Source organism: Rhinoraja longicauda, chromosome 18, assembly GCF_053455715.1.
Source record: "Rhinoraja longicauda isolate Sanriku21f chromosome 18, sRhiLon1.1, whole genome shotgun sequence".
NCBI lineage: Eukaryota > Metazoa > Chordata > Chondrichthyes > Rajiformes > Arhynchobatidae > Rhinoraja > Rhinoraja longicauda.
This window is the reverse complement of record NC_135970.1, coordinates 30,754,513-30,769,790: the sequence shown is the minus strand read 5'-3', so window position 1 is coordinate 30,769,790 and position 15,278 is coordinate 30,754,513. Positions and strand designations below refer to the sequence as shown.

The 15,278-nt window shown below is 40.3% G+C and overlaps 1 protein-coding gene across 5 annotated transcripts in view; it reads right to left on the bottom strand.

Moving 5' to 3' along the window:
* LOC144602371 (synaptotagmin-7-like) overlaps positions 1 to 15,278 on the bottom strand; it is a 391,187-nt gene that overhangs the window by 66,360 nt on the left and 309,549 nt on the right. For 3 of the 5 annotated variants that reach the window (XM_078415424.1, XM_078415423.1, XM_078415426.1), the window contains one exon: positions 4,758 to 4,880. The exons of the other annotated variants lie outside the window; for them this stretch is intronic. In XM_078415424.1, the coding sequence (XP_078271550.1) occupies positions 4,758 to 4,880 (123 nt within the window). The remainder of the gene's footprint in view (positions 1 to 4,757; positions 4,881 to 15,278) is intronic. 5 annotated transcript variants of the gene reach the window in all.

The following is a 15,278-nucleotide window of genomic DNA, read 5'->3' as shown; positions in this document are numbered from 1 at the left end:
CAATAGGCTGTGGATTGAAGGGAACATGAAGTAAAAAGTTACAGAAAACAAATAGTATAGTTATAAAAGTCTCCCGGCCCGAAACGTCACCTATCCATGTTCCCCAGTGATGCTGCCTGACCTGCTGAATTATTCCAACACTTTGTGTCTTGCTTTGCAAACCAGCATCTGCAGTTCCTTGTTTCTACGGTATAGTCAAATATTAGCTTCAACATACACCATTTTTAACATGTCTACCCACTAAATAATTGATGGATGGACCAGATTGTGTGAGCATGATTTGATTCCTATATTGGTTTCATTTGAATTTCTTTTATAAATTGGATTTGTATTTACAGTACATGCTTGCCATACTACAATTATATGCACTCAACAGGGTGGGTACCACAATAACTCTGCTGGCAGGGGGTTGTATTTACTTTGGGAGATGCTTACTGAAGCATTTTCACATTATAAATATTAATGGAGAATAAATAAAGGAAATCTTTGACAGCAAGGGGGATGAACAGACATAGTCTTTGCATATCTCTCGCTGATCCCACACAGCAGTTATCGTGATATTTTTGAAAAAGAAAACAAAATTGTTATGGGGAAGATGAGTGGCAGGGGCGATTTTTTAAAGAACACATTAAAATGACTTCCGTGCTATTCCATTAAGGAAAATGGAAGCACAGCAGGGCAATTTATCAAAATGCAAGAACAATCAGGTACTAAAATGCCAACCCTGCTGAGACTATAAAAAACAGTTTGGAGTAAAAGAAGAAACAATGCCTTGGTGCAACAAAAAGCAACGTTAAAGGGTTTGTTTATTAATGAAGAAAGTAACACAAGTCGAATTAATTATATAAAAATAAGCGAGGATTTTTCTTATTTGAAAAGGCAGCAATAGGAGAATTATGGTGAAAAATGGGTTGGTGTATGGAAATGGGTAATGTTTGTGTGAGCCCAAAATGACACCAACAAGATGCGGCCAAGTGTGGTGAATGTTTCAAGCCTCATTCAGTTGTTATGCTAGAGGGCTGAGTTGGATTATTTTATCTTTAAAAAATAAGCGTTTAAATTTAATAGGAAAATGCAATGGGCTCTTTGTAACATTTGACAGGGAATGTGTTTGAGTCGAAGGTATTTATTCACAAAATGCTGGAGTAACTCAGCAGGTCAGGCAGCATCTCGGGAGAGAAGGAATGGGTGACGTTTCGGGTCGAGACCCTTCTTCAGACTGAAGAATTGATGGTTTCAATGTGTTTGAGTCGACTACGTTTTGGCTGCTGATAGCGTGGGCAATGGGTGTAACACAAAGTGCTGGAGGAACTCAGCAAGTCAGGCAGCATCTGCGGAGGGAATGGACAGGCTGCACAATTTAACGGAATTGGCGATACTCCTTATTTGTACAACATAATTTCCGATAACAACGTATTTTTAAAAAGGTGAGTCCTGATGATAATATCCCTATCTTCAATGTACAATGTTTAGGAATGAGATTTAAGTAACTTTTATGTTTGCTGCGCAAGGAAATTCAGTGGAGGTTGTTGATTGATCAAAAATTTGACGATGGTATTGAGAAGCTTCAAAGAAAATTTATATTTCTTATTCACTCTCTTTTAAATGCTTAATGTTACTTTTAGTGGGGGTAGCTGTGAAAAATGAGAGCCAGCTTGGTTCACTGCTTGATGTCCAGAAGGTATGCAGTTTGCAATCATAAAATTATAGATCTCATTAAAAATATATAATTTTATGAAGATTGTGAAGTGGTGTATAATATTTATATGGCTCTGCAATTAATGAGTAATTATGATTTTTATTTCCACAGGCTGGGTCCCTTTGATTACTATTTAGATACAGGTCTTTAACTCATTTCTGTACGAGAATCGGTATTTCACAGAGTAACAGCAATAACTTTCCTATTTGTGATCTGTAATGTAAAATATGCATTAAAATTACAGTACAATTTTATGGAGCATTGTCAGCGTTTTATTGCTGATAAAAGGGAGATTATTTAACAGAAAAAAAATTGATGGGTCACACAGGAACAATTGGCAATGACTTGAGGTACTCAGGCTCATGCAAGCAATATTGTCTCTTAAAGAATTTGTGGCAATGCAATGTTTCAGCTAGTGGCTGTTAGCATCCCTGACTCTTGTTCTGTCAAAGTGCTGCTTGCTGAAATCATGGGAAATTGGCATTAAAAGACAAGACAATCGAAAATAGGTGGTATTCGTAGAAAACGTCTGATCCTCCCTCTTCACAGTGACGTTGGAAGATATTGTTCATCGCACTTGGGCAGTTAAAATAACAACAGGCTTATGGTACACATTGCACAAATTGTGTTTCATTTTGCAATCATTTTGATCTCTCTATCCTGACTAGTTTGGAAAGCTGCACAATGGCCCTCACATTCCCCTCTCTTCATTTTGATTCTTGCTTCAACAATGAAAATTTGCTTGTTGTAAATTTCCTGATCTCACCCGAGTAAAAAAATATTGTTTTTTGTTTAATTTAGAGATACGGCATGGATACAGGCTCTTTGGCCCACCGAGTCCATCCTGCCCACCAATAGCTTGTTCACACTAATTCTATGTTAACCCACATATTTTTGCTTTCACTCCCTGCACACTAGGGGCGATATTACAGAAGCCAATTAACTTACAAACCCGCACATCTTTGGGATGTGGGAGGAAACCAAAGCACCCGGAGGAAACCCATATGGTCACAGGGAGAATGAGCGAACTCCACACAGACAGCACCTGAGGTCAGGATTGAACCCGGGTCTCTGGTGCTGTGAGGCAGTGACCTTACCAGCTGTGCCACCCTAATTCCCGTAGATACACGGACTGTATTTGCTATGACAACAATCCGAACATATACAGGCCACTCTGTGCAACTTCAATTATCCTGATGTTGACTGGGATAACTTAAGACACTTCTTATAAATTCATATTTTATTCATACAGAAAGTCCATCCTAATAATTCTTGAAGAAGAGTCCTGACCCAAAAGATCGCCTGTTCTTTCCCTCCGTAGCTGCTGCCTGACCTGTTGAGTTACTCCAGCACTCTGTTTTGCTAATTTGGCTTGCTATTCAGTTTTTTAGGTATTATTCTTGCAAATGGTATGGGATGTGTTAATATATTGAATAGATTACATGAATACTACTAGTTGTTGTCAGCACATTTGTTCTTTTTCATTGTTGTCATTGGTGCTGATTCCTATTTATCAGTTCAATACTTCAAATGAGCCAAGTCTCTGCTTCTTTTCTCTTATAACCCCAATTTCCTTTTCTTCCTCTTATTCATTCCGACTCATCGTAGAATTCATTTTGTCATTTTGATGTGGCTGAGCTTGAGTGTACGGTTGGATGTATTTTCCACATGTGACTAAACTGGACATACAAAAACCTCCAGCAACCCGAACAATCTATCATCTTGGCAGATACTTCAGACCTGATGGTGAATTACACGGATCGAAAAGAAATACCTATCAGTGCGCTTTGCAAACAGAAATGGTCAAGTTAATAGGTAAGGTACACTATAAATTGAAAAGACCCCACTGAGCAGCATGCATTGAAAAAAATCACTGATTTATTCTGCAGCAGATTTTGCCCGCTATTCAGTGAAAATCAAAAGCAGGAGGCCAAACTGATAACTCAGAAGGGAACATAAGATCCTGTTACTACTTAAAAAAAATGGAACAACATCGTCCTGGTTTAACTGTTTTCTAGAGAACTGTGACAAGTTGCTAAGCCATGCATGAGGAAAGAATTGTTATTAATGAGATGTCAGCCAAGAGGAATTACCCAGATGGACAATGTAAAAATGATGGATCAATGCGGTGGATCTATTAGGCGTTGATTGAGAAGACCTAAAGAGACCAATATTGCTCAAGGGAGCGATATAAATTAGTGGTGTCATGGGGCAGAAGAAAGAGAGAATCATTGTGAGCGGATAATTGAGGCAGGAGGAGTCAATGATGGCAAAAGAAAATGCTTGTAACTGTTAGATGGGAAATGGGAAAGATACTGATAGCTGTTGGGATAAATTGTTGTGAGAAGTGAGGATACAATATATCTGATAAGAAAAGAGTCCAGCAATGGCAGTAATCAGCACAGGTAATCCCAGCACAATTCTGTGATGAAGTCATGGGTCAGAAGAGGAACAGAGAGAAAGTGAAAGAAAAATCTGGATTTCAAAATCATTTTAAATTAAAAAATAAAAACACACATCAGCTTCCACAACATTTAAAGTATAGCAGATTTGAACTTCACAGACATTGGGAATTAAAAAATTACAGGATTGGAAATTTGGTTGACTAATGAGTATTTCATAGTTTGACTACCAATTTCATCATTCTGCACTGAGTATTAGCTTTTACCTCATGCCTTTTGTAATGGCAAGTTATAATAATAATAATAATAATAATCATAATAGTAATTTATTAGCCAAGTATGTTTTGGAACATACGAGGAATTTGATACCCATTCAAGCCCAAAGTAATCACATTTGGGAATTACCATACGGGTTGTGATATATTTTTTTTGTTCTCCTACAACATTGACACACATTAGAAAATACATACACACAGAAATGGTTCCACATTCTTAAGGCACTCGCATGTTATACACACATTACTTGAACCAATGCTTGCTCTCACACCCATTTACTATTACTACAACACACTGTGTCCTACAACATACACTTAATTCTCCTGCTCATCTCAATTTAGACTGCGATCAGTCTTTCTTCTTTTTTGTCAGATTCATACCTTTTGTCTGACTGCATGCCTTGGATTTGTTGGCTGTTGCTGTTGTGTAGATCAGGGATATTTGCAAAGTCATCCTGTTCTGTCAGACCCATAACCAGGGACAGGACCACCATCCGGCCTTCACTGAGGAAACCCGTTCAGAGGAATAGGGCAGGGAGAGAAAGGTAGGTCAGACAGAAAGATTCCAATATACAACAGGCAGAGCTAAAACTCTGGTTTGGACATAACTGTACCAAAGGGGATTTGTTTGGAATTAGGGTAACAATGCAGATGGACGATATGGGAAAGAGGAAAGTTGGAGATAAGTGTGCATGCCATGAAAATAAGAGTTTGAAGGAATGTGTAGGTCCCTTTTAGATTCAGTTACAAAAAAAAAGGAACAGTGCATTTTCAGATGCATGACGTGACAAAATTAAAAGCTCATTCATTGTTATTTCAAATGGATTTGTTCTGAGACTGCAAACGAAGGTTCTCTCAAATTTGAAACAAAAAGGGTTCTGGTCTCAGCTGAGATGGTAGTAAGGACACTACAATAGGCCTCAGTACCTTGAGCTAAGGAGGGTTCCTGCTTGGTTGTTATCCAATAACTCCTGCTGGAAAGTGTGAATGGGTCAAGGTGAGTCGAGGACAGGATTGGACTCAGCTGTGATGCTCCACACAGTCGAAAAGTCTGTCTGTCTCAAATATCTTGTTTGTTTAAGTTGCAAAAGAATAAATTGCATGTTAGAGATAGATTGCAACTAAAAAATAAAGACAATGTATAAAACATTTGGAATGCACAGAATCGATAATAAAACGTATTGAATTCCAACTCCCAAAAACCTTGATGTTTGACCTCTGATTAAAGTCACCAGGCTGCATAAGGTGGACCACTCTTCAGTTTCAGATCTTAAAGTCTCTTAATTTTATCTTTCTTTCCCCCTTCCAGGTGCTGACTTAACATCCCGTCCCACAGGTGTCTGCCATACACCTCATCCAAGTGTCCAAGTGTGATCGTGGATGGCAAATGCTAGAGATGTGGGGTGCACTGCAGTTAAGTCTGATCCTGTCCCTGCACACGCACACACACACGTTACAGCATGTTAGAGTTCATAAGCATGAACCCAAGATTAATTTTCCTTTTGGTAGCCTAAGTGCTGAGGCAAATTGGAGATCAAAAGCTGAGATCAGCTGGGGGAATGAATGGGGGACCCTCCTGATCTGTATGATTTCGTTTAAAACTCGGTAGTAGTCTTTTTAACTGAGTTATCAGGGATGCCCATCTTAAGTCAATTTATTTACTAGGGAACTTCAGTTAAAAAAAAATCCAAGCCCAGATGGAAATCGGGTCAAAGAACTATTACATGGGAAGTTAATCTTGGTAAAAATCAGACACCAAAATTTGATGTGGCAAAGGATTCAACAAACTGTTTTTGCACACTCATTCACGGTTCATTATGTTCACTGGTTGTACAAATTTGTTAGCACACTTGAGAGCACAGGAGAGAAATGTTATAAATTATAGCAGACTGTCTCGCCAGGCACCGCTGAAAGAGATGCAGCTTTCACAACAATCATGAAAAAGATTCACAATCAGACTGGGTTAGCAACTCTCTCAACTTTAAAATGAAATTATTAAGGTACATACAAAATATTTTTTGAGTGTGAGGAAATAGCACGAAAGGTTGCTGAAAATAGGTGAGAAACTATGTGTTAAACATTACTTCTGCACATCAGTATCATAATAACCCCACAATCAGGCATGATCACATTTTCTGCACGAAATATCCATGCCTCTGGGTTTTCGAACGATCATTAGTTCATTGTTATTCTTTCACTTCTGAGCATTCTTATTCTGCTAATAAAGTGATTTTTTCCCCCCATTAACCCGATGTGCTGTATTTAACACATCAAAATGCACTCCTCCCATGCAAAACAAAAATTTAATTTACAATCAGGAACGACAAAACCTGAAGATTTGGAGGGCCAGATGGTCTTTAAGGTAATAGCACTGAGTTATGAATACAGTGCCTTAAATTGCAAACAGATAACAATGCTCTCACCAAAATAACATTCCGCAACAGTAAAGGTTGATATAACACAGAGGCCAGGCTGACCGCATATTATGCGCATTGAATTTCTGGGTTTACTAAGCGATGGAATTACAGACCGGGAGAAAAAATGGTTGAGTTCTCAAACATAACATAAAACTTTATTCATTTCCAAACACCTTAACAAAGACTGAATGATAGACTTAGACGCCATGGAACAAATATAAACCCTGACTTGATTGATAGGTACGGGACTCTTATGGACAATTATTTAGGCCATTCTGCAAGGCAGTACATTTTGATTTATGTGTTAGAAAGAGGAGAAGTAATTGGTTACCAATCTTGGATTAGTAAAACATCATTATTAACCCCAAGGCTTTGAGGCAAGTGCAATGTAATGTAATTATATTCTCTTATCCCTTAGTGGAATACTTAACCAAATGAGAATCTCTTATATCCCCAGCTCAGAGATTAACATGCAATCAGGATATTAATATTAGGATATTAGGAGTACATGACACACCAAATTAGGCAAAATTAGGATTATTTCATTCAGTTTTTGGTCTCTCCCTCATTTTTCTTTTATCTGGAACCTGGCTGGTGTCCATTGTTTTGTCTTTAAATAGCCCAGTGAAGATATACTGCTGGATAATGCTCACAACAGAGTAGATTTAGATTAGTTTATTGTCATATACACCAGGGTGCAATGAAATTTCTTGTTTGCATGAAGCTCGTAGAGCAAACAGTATATGATTATGATAGATACAATAATAAATACAACTATGGATGCAAAATGTTGCAAAGATTGCAGAGCAATCTGAATTAAATGTTAAAAAAGTGTAAAAAAATATACTAACGTTTTAATGATGGGATTATCAAATGTGGTAGAGTTAAGAGTTCAAGGCTTGGGAAGGGAGTCAGAAATAGGTGATAGGTTTAGAGTCTGATCACCATGGGGGAAAAGCTCCACATGTCTTTTGCCAAATTCCCCAACTAATTCACAATGAGAGTGAAGCCTATGAGCTTTTAGTTCAGTGATGAAACAGATAAATGTTCATATTTCAAGAAGAAAATGGATATAGATATGCAGGGAATGAAGAGATATGTGTTACGTGCAGGTAGATAAGAGATGGTCTTGGCATCATGTTTGGCACAGACATTGTGGGCCGAAGGGCCTGCTCTTCTGCTGTGATGTTCTATGTTTTATATTCCAGGAATTCGAATCATTGAGATCTTTACAAAATATTTAGCACAGGAAAAAAAGCCAGATGAATGGAGAAAGCTGGCAATTGTATTGGCACCAGGAAAGATAGTGGAACATGTACAATACCACTGAATCATAGCAATGATACCACAATTGGCAAGGTGCTACATGAAGTCATTAGAAGTAGCATTGCTTGAAGCAGAGAAGGATATTGCGAGGGAGGAACTTGGCTGCTGGACTAGGAATTGCAAATGTCTTTAATGAAGGGCGAATCTTGAAGTAAGCTTGACATTTCCTCAGTTCAGTTTCACAGCAAGGCAAAAGGATCTGTGACTTAACTACACAGCAGGCAACGTGAAGGATGCAAACTCACAAATGTGACGCAAGACTTCAAGATCCTTCGCAATAAAGCATTCCATGAAATGCCTGACAAGCATGTAGTTTTCCTCTAAAAATATGTTAAGGTGATAATGAAGCTAGTTATTTTTAAAAAGGAACAGAAGGAATAACTCATGACCAGATATGCACAGGCACCATTATACTGAAATCCTTGAAGTGCTGGAGTAACCCAGAGGGTCAGGAAGCATCTCTGGAGAAAAAGGATGGGTGATGTTTTCGGCTGGGACCCTCCTTCTGAAGAACATAGAACAGTACAGGACAAGTGCAGGCACGGACATAGCTGGCCTGATCAGAAACAGGGACATGACCTTGAGGGCACAGTTGTGCTGGACAGAATGTGTAATCCATATGAACAGCTCCCCTACACCACACCAGTTTCCAGCCCAGAGCTCTGGTACCAGGGACATCCGAAAAAGCGATTTTTATCAAAGGTAGGTTTAAACACAGTGGCGTTCCCACAAGAGAGCTGGAGTCCCGTACCCAGGACAGGGCAGGCAAGTGTGCTTTGATCAAAAGGGTCTATCAACTTTCAAGGCAGTCAACAGCATCCACAGCCAGAGAACAAAGGAAGTTGTCAGCATTTGCGCCTGCCTCAGAATCTTCCCTCTGCCCCTGAGCCTACACCTCCAGAGATGGTCTTGGCAGCCTCGCTCAGCCTCATCAACAAATTCATCATCGAACTTGATGGTCAACTATAGCCATAAATTATACAGCACGGAAACAGACTCTTCGACCTAAGTTGTCCAATCTGACCAAGGTGCCCTGGCTACTCGAATGCCATCAGCCTGTATTTGGTGCTCATAGAAAATGTAGATAGCGGACACAATTAAACAAAAAATTTCAACACTTAGGAAAGATTTTAAGCTATTGAGGGTAGTGTAAAGGGTGCAAGTCTGTGAGAGCTTGTGGATGGCATTTTTCTAATCACAATACAAATTACAGGTCCACCATCGATTCTCTGGCAACTGGTCCGACACCTCCTTTAATATGGACCAAATTATGAGAGTGCACTTAAAATCCCGCCCCAGATGTCCCCCCGACAATGTAGCACCTTGGCCGGGAGAGGCGGATCTCAACATCATCGGGGCTTCAGCGGCCGACCGGTGGGTCGTATTTGCCCCCTGTGGCCAGGGCTTTGGAACTCCGGCCTGGTCGGAGCTGGCAAAACCGCTGCCGTAGCCAACTTCCGCAGCTGACAATCCGGCCCGGTATCTCGGTCCCTTGGTGGCCTAGGCGGACCGTTCGACTACCGTTGCACTCCTCTCGGAGGCCGTGACCTGTTCGTCCGGCTAAACATGAGGTTATCCACTTTGGTGGCAAGAACAGGAAGGCAGATTATTATCTAAATGGTGTCAGATTAGGAAAAGGCGAAGAGCAACGAGACCTGGGTGTGCTTGTACATCAGTCACTGAAAGTAAGCATGCAGGTACAACAGGCAATGAAGATAGTTAATGTCATTGCGAGAGGATTTGAATTTGGGAGCAAAGAGGTCCTACTGCAGTTGTACAGGGCCCTGTTGAGACCACACCTGGAGTCTTATGTTCTGGAGTATTATGTGCAATTCTGGTCTTCTAATTTGAGGAAGGACATTATTGCTATCGAGGGAGTTTTGCGTAGGTTCACCAGGTTAATTCCCTGGATGACGGGACTGACATATGATGAAAGAATGGGTCGACTGGGCTTGTATTCACTGGAATTTAGAAGGATGAGAGGGGATCTTATAGAGACATATAAATTTCTTAAAGGGTTAGACAGGCTAGATGCAGGAAAAACGTTCCCGATGTTGGGCGAGTCCAGAACCAGAAATAAGGGGTAGGCCATTTAGGACTGAGATGAGGGAAAACTTCTTCACCCAGAGAGTAGTGAATCTGTAGAATTCTTTGCCACAGAAGGCAGTAGAGGCCAATTCACTGGATGTTTTCAAGAGAGAGTTAGATTTAGCTCTTAGGGCTAAAGGAATTAAGGGATATGGGAAAAAAGCAGGAACTGGGTACTGATTTTAGATGATCAGCCATGATCATATTGAATGGTGGTGCTGGCTCGAAGGGCCGAATGGCCTACCCCTGCACCTATTTTGCTATGTTTCGATGTTTTGTAAATGGATAATCCAGAAATCCTCTGGAACCAAAGGTGCTGGAAATTCGGTACTGCCATCGGGAACAGAATATCAGGGTACCAGAATGTAGATGGTCTGATTATAATTTATGATTGCTCAAAACTTAAATTCTGACTTTTTTTACTTGTCTTCATCTGAGTTCATACATTCAAAACCAATAGGAATTTGGCCGTGCAAGCCTCTTTCAATTGCTTTGTAATCCAATATTCCTTTTTACCTGTCAACGCAGTCAGGGTTTGCTAACTAGGATGTAGTGCATCATTCTGCAGACATAACTGGATGAAATCAAACAAATTGTCAGGTTTATTTACAGTATAACAGTAATGCAGATATGAAACATACTCGTTGAGTCATGAATTGCTTCCAGCACAGTCTCATCATGAGCTTGGGTAGTGGTTAAAATTAAACCTCAAACGGTCTCTTCAGGGGAAAGAATTAACTTCGGATCAGAGGTGGTTGATTTAATCTGACAGTCTATTCCACTGAATAATTCCATCACATACTGTGCGATTCACAATTGTGAATGCCTACACCAGCTGTTCAGTGGCATACCATTATTACCTATGATTTCTCCCAGCGATGGTCTGACCAAGGAAAGCACGTGTCCTGTCTATGCTTGAGAGATGATTTTTTTACCTGGGCAAGTACAAGTCATGTTAGAGAATAGACACAAAAAGCTGGAGGAACTCGGCGGGTCAGACAGCATCTCTGGCGAAAAGGAATAGGTGACGTTTCGGGTCGAGACCCTTCTTTAGACTGAGAGTCAGGGGAAAGGGAAATGTTTCCCTTTCCCCCGACTCTCAGTCTGAAGAAGTGTCTCGACCCAAGATGTCATCTATTTCTTTTCTCCAGAGATGCTGTCTGACCCGCTGAGTTACTCCAGCTTTCTGTGTCTATCTTCGTTTTAAACCAGGATCTGCTGTTCCTTCCTACTCATGTCAGAGAATGCCTGGACAAGTTCTTGGACAACTGGATCTAGAAATTAACATTGTCACATTGCCAGGAAATCAATCTTTATACCCGCTATGGTGACATTGGCAAGGCAGGCAACTGGATTTGTGGACTATGTTTCTTTGTTCTTCAAAGTCTTCTTATTGTGTACAGTTTTGGTCTCCTAATTTGAGGAAGGACATCCTTGTAATTGAGGCAGTACAGCGTAGGTTCACGAGATTGATCCCTGGGATGGTGGGACTGTCATATGAGGAAAGATTGAAAAGACTAGGCTTGTATTCACTGGAGTTTAGAAGGATGAGAGGGGAACTTATAGAGACATATAAAATTATAAAAGGACTGGACAAGCTAGATGCAGGAAAAAATGTTCCCGATGTTGGGGGAGTCCAGAACCAGGGGCCACAGTCTTAGAATAAAGGGGAGGCCATGTAAAACTGAGGTGAGAAGGAACTTTTTCACCCAAAGAGTTGTGAATCTGTGGAATTCTCTGCCACAGAGAGCAGTGGAGGCCAAATCACTGGATGAATTTAAGAGAGAGTTAGATAGAGCTCTGGGGGCTAGTGGAATCAAGGGGTATGGGGAGAAGTTGGGCACAGGTTACTGATTGTGGATGATCAGCAACGATCACAATGAATGGCGGTGCTGGCTCGAAGGGCCGAATGGCCTCCTCCTGCACCTATTTTCTATGTTTCTATGTAAAGTCAAACCCTCTAATTCTTCATACAACTATTAGAAAGGTAACGTTGCTCCAGATTACCCCAAACTTGCCAATGGCAAAGGACACTGCATAATTATCACAACGTGGAGTCTTCAGAATTTAAACTTTTAGAGATACAGCAGGGAAACAGACCCTCTGGCCGAGCCAGTGGCGACCAGCGATCACCCTGTACGCTAGCACTATCATCATTAGAGGTTTCATTGCTTTCCTGCTTTGTAATCCTTAAAACTTTTTAAATATGTAATTTGAAAGAGATCAAATTGTCTTTCTAAAGTGTTGTATTAGGTTTCATTGCTAACCTTCATTTAGAGTTTGATGAGAATTAACTCGTAAGTAACACTTGGCAAATCATAGGTTCATAGCTCATAGTAGCAGAAGTAGGACATTTGGCCCATCGCGTTTACTCCGCCACTCAATCATGGTATGACCCATCTTTCCCTCTCAATGCCCTCCTTGCAACCCTTGATACCCTCACTAATCAAGTTTCTGTCAATCTCTGCATTAAAAATGCCCAATGACTTGGCCTCCACAGCCGTCTGTAGCGTTCCACAGATTCACCATCCTCTCACTGAAGAAATTCCTTCTCATCTACTTTCTAAAGATACGTCCTTTTATTCCGAGGTTGTTCCCTCTGGTCCTAGGTTCCCCCACTACTGGAAACATTCTCTCCACATCCACTCTATCCAGGTCCTTCATTAAATGACCTTCTTCCATTCAGAATCCTCCAATAGTTACAAGGGAAAATGTTCACAGCAAATGTGCAGAATATTCAGCGATTTAGCATGATGTTTGACCAACACTGTTTAAATCCAGGGTATTTGTTGAAAATCACAGATCAAGATGGTTTCTGAAGTTTAGATGGGTTAGGACTTTACCACAAGTTGCGGGTCAAAAGTCCAAAACTGAAGTGCATTGCCATTACCAGACCATGTATAATACTATCAGTTTTAGTTTAGTTCATTGTCACGTGTACCGAGGCACAGTGAAATTTAGAAGACTGAGGGGGGATCTTATAGAAACATATAAAATTCTTAAGGGGTTGGAGAGGCTAGATGCGGGAAGATTGTTCCCGATGTTGGGGGAGTCCAGAACCAGGGCTCACAGCTTAAGGATAAGGGGGAAGTCTTTTAGGACCGAGATGAGAAAACATTTCTTCACACAGAGAGTGGTGAGTCTGTGGAATTCTCTGCCACAGAAGGTAGTTGAGGCCAGTTCATTGGCTATATTTAAGAGGGAGTTAGATGTGGCCCTTTTTGCTAAAGGGATCAGGGGGTATGGAGAGAAGGCAGGTACAGGCTACTGAGCTGGATGATCAGCCATGATCATATTGAATGGCGGTGCAGGTTCGAAGGGCCGAATGGCCTACTCCTGCACCTATTTTCTATGTTTCTATGTTTCTATGTTTCTAAAAGCTTTTTGTTGCATGCTAACCAGTCAGCGGAAACAAACTATACACGATGACAATCAAGCCGTCCACGGTGTACAGATACATGATAAAGGGAATAATATTCAGTGCAAGATAAAGTCCAGTGGAGTCCAAGTATTTCAGGTATATGGAGAATAGGTGATGTTTGTTAAGTAATATTCTTAAAAAATATCAGCTGGTTAAAACACATTTTTCCATTCTTTAAGTATCCATGTTAATCATTCAAGAACACCTCTCCTAATTTGTACATACTCTGAACTTTTTGGGCACAATGTCTATCTAATAAAGTCCACTTCCAATCAATCCCAGGCAAATTGGGGGGTTTATTCTTTTGTTCTTTAATATTATCCTGAAGAAGCCACACATAGTATTTTTGATCTTAATGAGACGGTGCTGGTTTTTATACGTATAAATGACAAATTTGCAAAAGCAAGACAATCACTGAATTTGTCAATGTAACACTGTTAGGGCAAATGGAATATTTTGGCAATATCAGCTCAGCAGATGGCAACACCACAGTTAAGACCACCTTTAATTATTTCACTGAAACACATACACATCACACGTTGCATCACTGATGGTAAACAAATCGTCTGGTTATAATGTTACTACTAGAATTGTGTCAAATACGTGCTTCCCTTTCAACTTTTGAAAACTTAAAAACAGCTCAAATAACTTCCAGTCTTTCCATATTTGATTGAGGTGGTTGTATTGGAGAAGCCAGTTGAACTGCTCCAGGTGTGCACATCTGCACAGATATGGCAGGTAGTCAGTGCAACAACAGCGTGATAGTGGGATCATGACTGATGCGCGCACACACTTCAATGAGTTGTGCATACATTAGCAATAATTTTTCCATTTCTCATCTTTGCCAAAATAACATTTTTAACGGGATGCATTTGACACAACAATAGTTAAAACACTTGGATCATTGCAAAAGGTGCTTTTTTTCTTCTGCCGAACAAAAGATGATTTACATAGTAAATTAAAAAAAAACAGTAAGTGTTTTTAAATGATTTAAGAAACTCCAGCAGTTACAAGTCTTAGGTTCAAACGTGTGCTTCAGAAATGTCAAAGCACCAAAGATTCAAAATTCTGTTTGTACACAACGTTCTTTTTAAGGGCAAATAATTAGGGAAATGAACTGGAGAACGTTCACAGTCCATGGGTTCCTGGAAATTGTTCGGGCATGCACGCAATGTCTGTCTGAGTGATTGAAATTTGTTTGCTATACTGGGCTGCATTTGTGACTGTGGCGTATGCCCACAAAACGTGCTTCCTATCACATTCAATTTAATATAAGCATTTTAAAACAGGATACCACGTGATCTACAGATGATGGTTGTGATAGATTCACCATGTGGATTGAGCACCACCACTCTTCTACCAATTGAATAATGACATCTATAAATGTAGCACCTCTGAATTCAACTCAACTCAGTCACAAGTAGATAGAATGATAAAGAAGGCGTATGGAATGCTTGAATTGGTTGGGGCATTGAGTATCAGAGTTAAGAAGTCCTGATGCAGCTTTATAGGACTCTGATTGGACCTCTTTTGGAGTATTACATGCAGTTCTGATCGCGGTACAGGAATGACATGGAGGCTTTGGAGAGGGTGCAGAAGGACAGAATGATGCCTGGATTAGAGGGTCTGAGCTATACGGGGAGGTTGGAC